Source organism: Macadamia integrifolia, chromosome 13, assembly GCF_013358625.1.
Source record: "Macadamia integrifolia cultivar HAES 741 chromosome 13, SCU_Mint_v3, whole genome shotgun sequence".
In the NCBI taxonomy this organism is placed as follows: Eukaryota; Viridiplantae; Streptophyta; class Magnoliopsida; order Proteales; family Proteaceae; genus Macadamia; species Macadamia integrifolia.
The window spans coordinates 493,767-505,119 of NC_056569.1; the positions used below are offsets into that span (position 1 = coordinate 493,767).

Sequence of the window (11,353 nt, forward strand, 5' to 3'; positions counted from 1 at the left end):
GCTAAATTGGTAATTTCATATTTTTTCCTTTTTTTTTTTTCACTTTTTCTTTTATAAAAATTCCCCCTCACCAACCTTCCTTCCGCCGTGCATTGCCCTCGATATTTCTGCGAAACCCTATTTCCTTCCTGTTGCCGGCGACAGGTGCCGCTGAGAAGAAAACGAGGTAGGTTGGACGCCACCCCCCCTCTCTCTCTTCCCTCTCCCGTCCCCGCCCCCTCTGCAAATCTTCGCCCCATCTCTCTCAACTTCCCGGCTCTTTTCAACTCCACCACCCCTCCTCCCTTGAACATTCAATCTCTCTCTGTTACTTTCCTCCCCACTGAACTCCCGCACTCCTTTCCCTCCCCCTGAACTCCCTGACCCTCCGCTGCCACTCCCCGCCCCCTCTTCCCCGTCCCGACCCCACTGCAACTCCCCATCTCTCTCTCTCTCACAATTTAAAAATTATTAAGATTCCTAAAAGCAACGTGGCCCTGCCAACGCAGGACTAATTTCCCTTATTTCATGAGGGTAGGACGATGACTTCGTCCTCACTAAATCTGAGCGCAGGGCACAGTGCCTTTTAGGTTTTTCTTTTTTTATTATTTTTATCCAGAAATTATTACTGTAAATAATTTTTTTTTTTTATGAATAAGATATGGGAAGCGTAATACCGTTTCGTATGTCTCACAGTTATATAGTGAATATATACGTATTATACGCGTTTAGTATACGACGTAATCAACAACTAAACGAACACCCCAGCGAGCAAGTGTCGACTACACTACAGAAGGGGGAAAGCATGTCAGCCTTGGGCGCCTCCACTGCTGTGACTGCGAACGCTGGTCACCTTCGAAGTGCATCCGCTCTCGTTCACCTCTGCAACACTCACCGAAGCAGTCGCTTTTCTCAACAGGTTAATGTATTTTCTGCAATTTGTAGATGGAAAGATTGTTCTTTTCTTGAATTTCTCAGTGGGTTTTATCTGAAACTTTTTTTTTTTTTTCAGTCTCCAGTCGTATTGTGTAGGATTCAATCGTCGTCGTTGCATTCTGGTATCAACCCAGTAAGGGCAATGGCAGAAGCGGAGACGTTGTCGAAGGAGAAACAATCTCGGTCGATTGGTGTTGGTAATATACTTCTCCACTGCATTTTAATTGCTTTCATTTTTTTGTATAGTGTTTCTTCTGAATTCTTAAGCTCCGTTAACTTCATGAATTTTACTTGCACATAAAATGGATTTTTTGAATTCCAGTACGGAGTATGGAAACTGAGATTGTTACTTTGGATGAAGTTTTTGATGGTATAGGGTCTTCATAGCTCTTTCTCTCTCTCTGTCCCCTTTTTCGTTCTTGGACGCAAGCTCATGCCACTTGGAGATATCTCTTTTATTTACTATGTGGAGGGGATTTCAGAAGCCTATTCTTTTCAGATTACATTCAAGTTTCCCATGCTTGAGGGTTTTATGTATTTTTTATAACTTAAAGTACTTGGCCGTAATAAAACTGTAGTGACATTAATTTTATTACTTATCTATAGGCAACAGGCAAGTGTTGATATCATTGTCGGATAAGCGGGACCTTGCTTTTCTTGGGAGTGGACTTCAGGACTTAGGGTGATATTCTACACCTCTCTCTTGAATATCTTTGTACTTTTCATGAAATATGGGATGCATTTGCTGGTATTATTCTACTAATCTCCCATTCAATCTTCTCATGCAAACCTCCTCTTTTGATTTTCTGATATTAATGTATAATGACAACAACCCTTAAGACTGCTTATTGCCAAGAATTGACTTGAACATTGCAATCTAGGCACCAACTTGTATTGGCTTGCTGATGGATGTGGAGTTCAGGAACACTTATCTAGAACTCACGCATCCATTTGCTTGATTCGACATGTTAAGAGAAATTTCACATAAATATAGTTACTACAAGTGTGATGTAGAAGTTATAGTACATTTATCGAACAGTATACATCCAGAAGAGTTCTTTGAAAACATAACATTCTTGTTCCTTAATTTGTGATGTTTTCATTGGAGTAAGTTAACCATTATGACTATTGGTTCTTGTTCCAATCATGTTACTTTGAGTTCATCTCTTCCAATGGTTATGTAGGTATACTATTGTTTCAACTGGAGGAACCGCATCTGCTTTGCAAGAAGCTGGGGTCTCTGTAACTAAAGTGGAAGAACTAACTCATTTCCCCGAAATGGTAGGCTAGCTTTTTCATCATTTCCTCTTATCATGAGTTAGTTTGAATTCCAATTGTTACTCTTTATCCATTCCTGTGGAATTTTTTAACTTCTCCTCAATTCAAATGTTTGAGAGTGTGTTCTTGAGGAAACCATTCTATGGGTTAAAAGTATACTTGGAATATAATTGAAATTTTAAGTTGGACAGTTCTAGTCTTAAAAATCTTATTGGATCTAACATTGAAGGTGCTTTTATTATTCACCATCCTTTATTTTTTAATTCAATGAATCTTAGAGCCCTTGTGTATGTATATCCATGTATTGACACACACTAGCCGCTCTCGATTTTTTATTATATTTGATTTTGATGCTCTTGGTCTGGGCAGTTAGGTTTTACATTAGCTCGGTTGAAATTGATAGGTGTTGTAGGAATTGAGTGATTACATGCTTTATTTATGCTTTATTTAGCAGTCAACTTTCCTGCGTACCAACTTCTGGCTAGAATTTTGGGAATGACACACAAAATCTGTTTAATGGATTTTTCCAAGCATGGATTCAGCATATGTTCCAATCCAAGTTTCCATCTCTTCTAAGAGTTTAAGTGATTTATAAACTTGAATTTGTAGCTTGTCTGTCATCTTTCTTTAACCTTTTTCTTTCTCTTTAGTTTTATTTGATCTACAATGTCAATTATTCTTCTTTTTCTTGCAAACCAACTAATGGCTAGAGATCAAGGAAATTCCGAAAGAATCTGTATGAGTGGAGAATGAGGGTTCTATAATCCAAGGTTTGAGATTTCGGTTTCAATCTTGGTTTAGACCCTAGTCAAAACCGAAATTCGACCAAAACTCTGCATGTTTTGGTGGTAACAAGGCTATTTTTTGGCTTGAAACTTTGGAGACACCCTAATTAAGAATCTCTTAACATATTGGAACCTTTAAAATGTTTAAAAGAAAGAAAAAAAAAAAAAAAAAAAAAAAAAATCAAAATAGTAGTGCGGTTTCGTATCTTAGTTGGTATTGTATGTTGTACTTTGTTGTTTACTTTCTCAAATATAGCCTATGCTACACATAATTTAGTGTTACAACACATAGAATTCAATGAAGACGACTAAAATATGCATTCGGATTTGGTAATGAAGAAAAAGCATTTAATATTACACAATGTCAAAGTTTTACAAGTACAAGTATACAAGTGTACATATAGTCAAGTACAAGTGTACAGCCAAGGTTAAAACATCCATACGAAACCATTCCTCCAACTCTATGTCAGTACCACATAGAGTTCTGAGGAGGCTCTAAACCTTTGGGGAAAAAAGGGTATGGATTTAAGTTTGAATCTTGCACAAAGCCTTGCTCAAATGTGGCAAATCGTTGCTGTAGATGCATTGTAATAGTCCCCAAGACTTTGTTTCACTAAGAAATGTGGGTGATTTGAGGGGAAAAAAATTACAAACTTGGTTTTTTTTTTTTTTTAGGGAGGGGGGAGAGTTTCCCCCCCTCTTAAAAGAGAAACCACTCGAAACTCACAAAATCAAAAATTTGACCCATTTTGATAAGAACAATGCTTTGTATGCACTATTTTATATCATACCAAGTTGAAACCACAATTTTGGTTGAAATTCGGCATACCTAATGAGTTGACTTGCGTTTCAAAATTTTCCCAAAATCTCGTTGTTTCGATCAAATTTTGAACCATGCCTTAATGTATGCTCACACTTTGTTGTCTTTATCATATCCTTGAAATTTTCTATTCTTTTGTTGAAGTGGAATTTATATCTATTTTAAGAAATAACACCATCAACATCTTCTAATGGTAATTGAATTGTGCATGTTTTGTTTGAAATTTTTAATAATTAAGTGGTTCCAAAATTTTCCATAAGGTAGTAAACTTTTATGCCAGTTACCTTTATAAAGGGTTGTGCTCGTTGAACTTGATTATACGTAATTGTTGTAGTTGCAACCTGGCTTAATGACATTTATGTACCTTCTACAATGTACTTCATTATATATATATATATATAAATATATACAATTAATTACTTTGAATTTTTGTTTTTACAGCTTGATGGTCGTGTCAAAACTTTACATCCTAACATACATGGGGGTATTCTCGCTAGAAGAGACCAGAAACATCACATTGAAGCCTTAAGTGAGCATGGAATTGGTGAGCCCTAGGATAAGTACGCATTATTATGCCTCCATGATTGTAGGGCATGAAGAAAGCAACATAAGTAGATTTTACCCCCTGAAGTAGTCTATAAAATCAATAGATGTCAACTTGCTTAATTGCTGACACTTTACTTGCAGGAACATTTGATGTAGTGGTTGTGAACTTGTATCCTTTCTATGATAAAGTTTCTTCTGCTGGGGGAATTACATTCGAGGATGGCATTGAAAATGTTGATATTGGAGGTCCTGCCATGATCAGAGCTGCAGCAAAGGTTGTATCCTAGAGAAGTAATAGCATGCTATTGGAAGTATGTTAATGGTTCTATGGGGTTGTTGTTTATATAAGACTGCACCTCTTTTACTGCACCAAGCTGCCTTTTTTTTTGCTCGGGGGTGTGGATGGACCAGTTGAATAGGTCTTGCCTGCCATTCACATGTTGAATAGCTCTGGGCTTAATTGTCCAGAAATTCACCCCTTGATTATTGGATTCTGTCATCTCTGGCCAAATCACCGCAATAATTTGAAAATCACCACTTACCCAGTTTCAGAGTCATTGTCTTTTGAAGCAAAATTCTAGAATGCAGCCAGCAGTCCACCAAATGTGCTGGTCCTTCCACTTGATTCTGATTTTGCCTATCATTTATAATTAGAATCAGACAAAGTTTCACTTTAGTAGGTGCAGTTTATTTGTGCTTAACAATCATATTGATGATCCTGTTGTCTTGATGTTTGTTATCAGTGCTTTGACATGCTTCTAATAAATTTTTATTTATTATTCCATGCACATTTAACAGAATCACAAGGATGTCTTGGTTGTTGTTGACTCAAATGACTATCCTGCGCTATTGGAATTTCTGAAAGGAAACCAAGATGACCAACAGTTCCGCAGAAAGCTCGCTTGGAAAGCATTTCAACATGTAGCTTCTTATGATTCTGCAGTCTCTGAGTGGCTATGGAAACAGACAGAGGGAGGTAACTCTCATACTATTTTTTCCCCCTTTGCTAGACTTAGTTCCTGTTTTGTGGATTTCAGTAGATTGATTTGGTTGCTTCTTGTTGGAAGACAAATTTCCTCCCAGCTTTACGGTCCCTCTCTTGCTTAAAAGCTCTCTTCGTTATGGTGAAAATCCACATCAAAAAGCTGCATTTTATGTTGACAAGAGCCTTTCTGAGGTTAATGCTGGTGGGATTGCAACTGCTATACAGCATCATGGGAAGGTGAGTGGATTCCAAGGTTTTTTTTTTTAATCTTACAAAAGGTATTGATTATTAGTTTTCCAAGTTTGTTGTCTGTCATTTGTATGGTTGGTTTATGTGTTTTAATCTATGCTTTCCAAAAACTTGGTCTCTTTGTTTAGTTTCTGCTGCCTATGAAACTACTTCACCCCCCCTGGTTATTGCTCCATATCCAACTCACAGTAATTTTTTTCGAGTTTAATGTTTTGTGCTTTATTCATTTTTCTCTTCTCTGGTAAAATTGGTGTTTCGTTAAAAAAGCAGTTTGGAGTGTATTCATGTCTGGATTGAACTTCCAAAATCCCAGGTTGTGGGTTTTATGCTTTGATTTGTTCACCCGAGTCATTTCTTGGTTGCAGACATAAACATGACTCGTGATTTACAATTTACTAGGATGAACTTTCCTTCTTCCCATGAATGAAATAAGGATAAGTTTAATTTGAAAGTTATTGCTAGGAAAAAATTTGAAGAAAATCTGCAAAATTACCGGCTTTTCATTTCTTGTATACCCTATGTTGCTTTTGGACATTAGAAGGATGGAATTTCAGCTTTGCGTTGGTCATGTGGAGTTGATTTGTGCCTTCAATGTGGGAGTCCTTGGCATCTTTCTTTAAAAATAGTTGTGGGTGTCAATTAGTTTCTAATTTGATGTGCGTCTTTTGCTTTGTAGAGCATTTAATTGGTGTTTTCCTGTCCTTATACACCAGCAGTGGGTGGAAAATTTTCCTGTAATTTCCCTTCTCCCCTTCCATATTTCCTCTCTCTCTCTCTCGCTCTCCTCTCTTCTTCTCTTCTCTTTTATTATTGTTAAGTTTGTCTCGAATTCTTGACCCGTTTTGAAGATTGACCCGATCCGACATATTTTGGAAGTGACCCGAATGGGAAGTTTTTTGAGATCTGTGATGGAAGCAGAGGGGTTGGGCCGATAGGCCCAAGCTCGGATCCCATCACTGATCTCGTATGGGGGTGTGGGGGCGTATGGTTCGATCGGATCGACCACGACCTGATGGGTCGATTCGCGACTTGGAGTACATACATAATGTACTGTTGCTTGTTGAGAAAGTCATTGTATTTTAGGGTTTTTCAGAGCTAGGGTTTCAGGGCGAGTTTTCTCGCCGCTTCTTGGGTGTAATCTCTCTTCTGCATAATGAAACATCTTCTTCTTTGCCCGAGGACGTAGCACACCACCCTGCTATGTGAACCTCGTTAAATCTCTGTGTCGTGCGGATCTATTGTCTCTTTATTTTTCATGTTTCTTGGTATTTGATCTAACAATTATCTGTTAACCAAATTTCCAGAAGATTTTTTGTCTCATTTTATCAGACACCACCACTTTTATTTCCACTTGCACAACTGCATCTTAATTTATCCCTATTTCTGCCCTTCAGCAGATTCCTATGTCTTAATTCGTATGTTAGGGCTAGGATTTGATGGTCTGTGTTATGAAATGGAAGAGGAGAGGGAGTAAGGTGAAGCCTGTTGTAGTTGACAGCAAAGGTGGAATAGAAGAGTAGTTGGCTGATGGGCAAATTAACATTGAATACTGACTTAGTGGAATAAAAAATAACAAACCCTTGTGGTTGTGGGTTTGAATCAAGGAAACAGCCTAAGGCTGCATACATATGCCCCAGACCCTGCAGTAGCGAGTGCCTTGTGCATTGGGTATGTCCTGTTACATATTACAAACACTGTGACTAGATTTAAAAGAGAAAAAGAGAGCAACGCAGTGCATGAGGCTCCCGCTACTGCAGGGTCTGTGAATAGATTTAATTCTACAAAATAGGGTGGGGTGGGGTGGTGTTGGGGGGGGGGATCAAATCCGCGTAAAAAGGTCAAATTCTGTTTCCACTCCTAAATTGGTTGCCACTTAGAGGAAACATATTTCAACCATTTTTTCGCACTGCCCAGACCCACACATCTGATGCATTGTGAGATAAAGAAACATGACTATCAGTCTCTAGCTTTCTTATGTCACCTATAGTTTTTCATTGGATAGACTCCCTCTTAGTTTTTGCTGTTTCTTTTTCTTCATGCCGTTCTGCTATCCGAAGGCTTATTTCTCCAATTGCTACTCAATGTTCTCTATCCCACCGATAAAAGGGGAAAATACAATTGCTGCTCTGAAAATTCGACTCTCATAATCGTTCAGTTTATTAATTGTTATATATAACCAAGGTTGGTGAAAAAAAAGGCGTAATCTTACCTTTTTTTTTTTCCAATGAAGGTAAATCCTGTCACTTCACATGCCCACTTGAAAAAAGTGCAGCTTTTAATAATAACATAATAACAATTCACTTTCAAATTATTTTGAAAACCCTTTTTTTACTCGTACAGTAAATAAGTTTTTGGAATAAGACAAGTGGCAATCAAAAGAAGGATACAATTTTTTTTTTTTGGTAACTAAAGGATGCAACTTCTCACTTAACTGTTTTGGTAACAATAAGATGCACCCATATACATATATGGGAAAAGTCCACACACTGTTTGTTCGGATTCTTTCCTATGCCATCTTACAAAAAGTGTGGGCCCCTTAGACTTTTTGTTTTTATTTTATCTATTTTTGGAAAAAGGATGGAGGCCACAAGGGTGATACATTTTTCATACCATTAATCAGTGTAGCATGCAGATTCCAGTGTGGGAAACCCTCTTCCATATATATATATATATATATAGCCTTTAATTCTTACATTCTCTTGATTGACGTGTAATTATTCCATTTGTCTTCTCATGACAGGAGATGTCATATAATAACTATTTAGATGCAGATGCAGCTTGGAATTGTGTATCAGAATTTAAGAACCCTACTTGTGTAATTGTAAAGCATACAAATCCCTGTGGGGTAGCTTCACGGGATGATATCCGTGAAGCATATAGACTTGCTGTGAAAGCAGATCCGGTGAGTGCATTTGGTGGAATAGTGGCCTTCAACATAGAAGTTGATGAGGTGAGTCATTCAGAAAGAAAAAAAATATATTAATAAATAAATGTTGAATTGATGTCTGTGTTTCTCATTCTGGGTCCAACTTGATGCATTTGAAGGCTCTTGCAAAGGAAATCCGAGAGTTCAGAAGTCCCACTGATGGTGAAACACGAATGTTTTATGAAATAGTGGTTGCACCTAAGTATTCACAGAGGGGTCTTGAAATCCTCCGGGGCAAGTCAAAAACTCTGAGGATTCTTGAAGCAAGAAAGAATGAGAAAGGAAAACTTTCACTCAGACAAGTTGGTGGGGGGTGGTTAGTTCAGGAGTCGGATGATTTAACACCCCAAGATATACAATTTAATGCAGTATCAGAAAAAACACCACAAGAAAGTGAGCTTCGTGATGCTGAGTTTGCATGGCTCTGTGTTAAACATGTCAAGAGCAATGCTATTGTAATAGCTAAGGTTAGTATTTTCCACTTTTAAGTACAGATTTTGGTAAAGAACTGATAATTCTAATGCCTATTCTTGTCATGAAAAGAAAATCTGTTAGTGTTTTTGTGGGCGTTTGTATTATTCCCTCATGATCATTTTGCCCTGCAGAATAACTGTATGTTGGGGATGGGGAGTGGGCAACCAAACCGTTTGGAGAGCCTCAGGATAGCTTTGAAAAAGGCAGGAGAAGATGTTAAAGGAGCGGCTTTGGCCAGTGACGCTTTCTTTCCATTTGGTAATATATTGATTCTCATTGGAGCTGGATTTTATTTGATGAAATTGTACTTGATGTATTCATGGTATAAATGGTACTATTCGTATGTTCGTCCCCACCACTAATGTGTGCACTGCCACCCACAACTCTAAACTGCCATGAATAGTACCATTCATGGTATAAATGGTACTATTCATATGTTTGTCCCCACCACTAATGTGTGCACTGCCACCCACAACTCTAAACTGCCATGGGCGTTCTATAATGTAGATCTTGCTCGAGTACAATAAGAATTAAGTATGGATAGTTGTATACAACTTTTTTTTTAATGGATTGATGGCCATCCTTTTGTGGATTAAACCTAAATAGTCTGTTGACCAACTGGAAGGAAAAAATTGGTTAAAACAATCTTTTTGATTATTTAAAACATCTAATTATTTCCTTCTCTTTGTTACACCCTCCCATCAAAAAAAAAATGAAGAAAGAAGAAGAAAATTGTTGCGATAAGGCCTTTTGAGTTGTATTTTAGCCAATGCAAAATATGTCACATTGATTAGAACATTTAAATTGATCGGCATTGAATTAGTTAGGAAAATTAAGGATAGGCTTATTGACTTGTGTTCTATGTAAACTGATTGGCATTGAATTAGTTGTGGAGAAGAAAATTGAAGTAGGAAACATTTACCATGGCCAAGGTTCAAGTAAGAGGAATTGGCAATGGGATCGGCCTCTGCCAATTCGGATTCCGATTAAGATCCAGCTGGAATCGGGATTGGACGTGGCCAACTCGAATCGGAATCAGCTGTGTCAACCATGGTTGTACTCATAATATATCATCATCAGATATAACAAATCTTCTTTCCTTTTATTCATCTATGTTGTTACCTTTTTGCAGCTTGGAAAGATGCAGTGGAAGAAGCATGTGAAAGTGGGATAGGAACTATTGCAGAACCAGGGGGGAGCATCAGAGATGGGGATGCTATTGATTGTTGCAACAAATATGGAGTTTCTCTCCTGTTCACCAATGTGAGGCACTTCAGGCATTGATAGGGTTACTAAAAACTGCTATTCTTTTGTTCTCTTTTTCTCTGGCTCAAATAGAACGGTTGGAGAAGTTATCATAAGACCAGAAGTTGGCAGGAGCGTGAAGGTTTATTTGGCTACTCTTTTTTTTTTGGTGAAATTCTGTTGGCTACTTTCCTAAAATAAGTTGTGGCCTTTTGAAAAGTTTTGGTAATTAGATAGAGGAGGTGTGTAATAAAAATCCTTGCTATTTCGATCAGATGTATCATCCATGGATAATGCTAGATTTATTTTTAATTTATTTTGTGTGAATGTACTCTTTAAACTTTGGTTCATTTGATTGAATGACCAAACTGCTAGATTTATTTTTAACTTATTTTGTGTGAATGTACTCTTTAAACTTTGGTTCATTTTCTACTCAGTTATGGTCGTGTTGGATATGATTAGAAGGCATTGATGACTAGTATGAGGTTGAAATGAGCAGGATACGGTATGACTTCAAGCTCAGTGTCTTAACTGACACCCAACCAGAATTTTCAAAGGCCTATCTCACCCCTAGTTCTTACCTCCCATGACTCTCTCCACAGGTATCTCAACAGCAGAATCTTATAGAAATGATCTTAAATTGGGGTCTGCGATGATCAGCTAGTCTTATTATATTTGAAACCATACTAGATGCTAGCTGGAAAAGTTGGATTCACAAATGGATATGTAGCCAGTTTAACTTTTGGGGGTTCTACTAAAAACTGGAACTTCAAACAAGATGGAAATGTAGCCAGTTTTGGGTTACACCCGCAAGGGTCACTGCTAGCTATATTCAGTTTCTGAAGGATAAACCAGAAAGATGGTTTAGAGTTGGTTTGGATTATATCAGTTTCACTCCAAGTATTGGAATTATGACCTGAACCACAAAGAGGAGCCATTAGCTAGTAGCTCAGGCTTCAGCCATTGGACCATAAGTATCCTGTTTCCTAAGTAATTATGGTTGGTGGCAGAGGAAATGAGTCACAATTTTGTTGAAAGAATAGGTTTGAGTTTCCATCTTCTACCCTAGAAAAGGAAGCCATTAGCCTCAGACGAGAACATGCTTCCAAGGAGAAACAATTGTTCTTGAG

The 11,353-nt window shown here is 37.8% G+C and overlaps 1 protein-coding gene across 1 annotated transcript; it reads left to right on the forward strand.

The window, feature by feature from the left end:
• The first annotated feature begins 60 nt into the window (after window positions 1-60).
• LOC122059513 (bifunctional purine biosynthesis protein PurH) lies at window positions 61-10,610 on the forward strand. The gene is made up of 13 exons (XM_042622324.1): window positions 61-166; window positions 676-898; window positions 992-1,112; window positions 1,522-1,597; window positions 2,100-2,196; window positions 4,240-4,342; window positions 4,486-4,619; window positions 5,143-5,320; window positions 5,412-5,566; window positions 8,319-8,528; window positions 8,624-8,971; window positions 9,110-9,236; window positions 10,111-10,610. The coding sequence occupies exons 2-13, from the start codon at window positions 785-787 to the stop codon at window positions 10,260-10,262; spliced, it is 1,815 nt and encodes a 604-aa protein (XP_042478258.1). The 5' UTR covers window positions 61-166; window positions 676-784; the 3' UTR covers window positions 10,263-10,610.
• The last annotated feature ends 743 nt before the right edge of the window (window positions 10,611-11,353 follow it).

What these genes read in the sequence shown, in the direction of transcription:
- LOC122059513 (XM_042622324.1), top strand. Translation starts at nt 785, where the DNA reads ATGTCAGCCTTGGGCGCCTCCACTGCTGTGACTGCGAACGCTGGTCAC. An exon ending in AGTGGACTTCAGGACTTAGG is followed by an intron (nt 1,598 to 2,099) that starts GTGATATTCTAC and finishes ATGGTTATGTAG; the next exon opens with GTATACTATTGTTTCAACTG. An exon ending in ATGGAAACAGACAGAGGGAG is followed by an intron (nt 5,321 to 5,411) that starts GTAACTCTCATA and finishes TCTTGTTGGAAG; the next exon opens with ACAAATTTCCTCCCAGCTTT.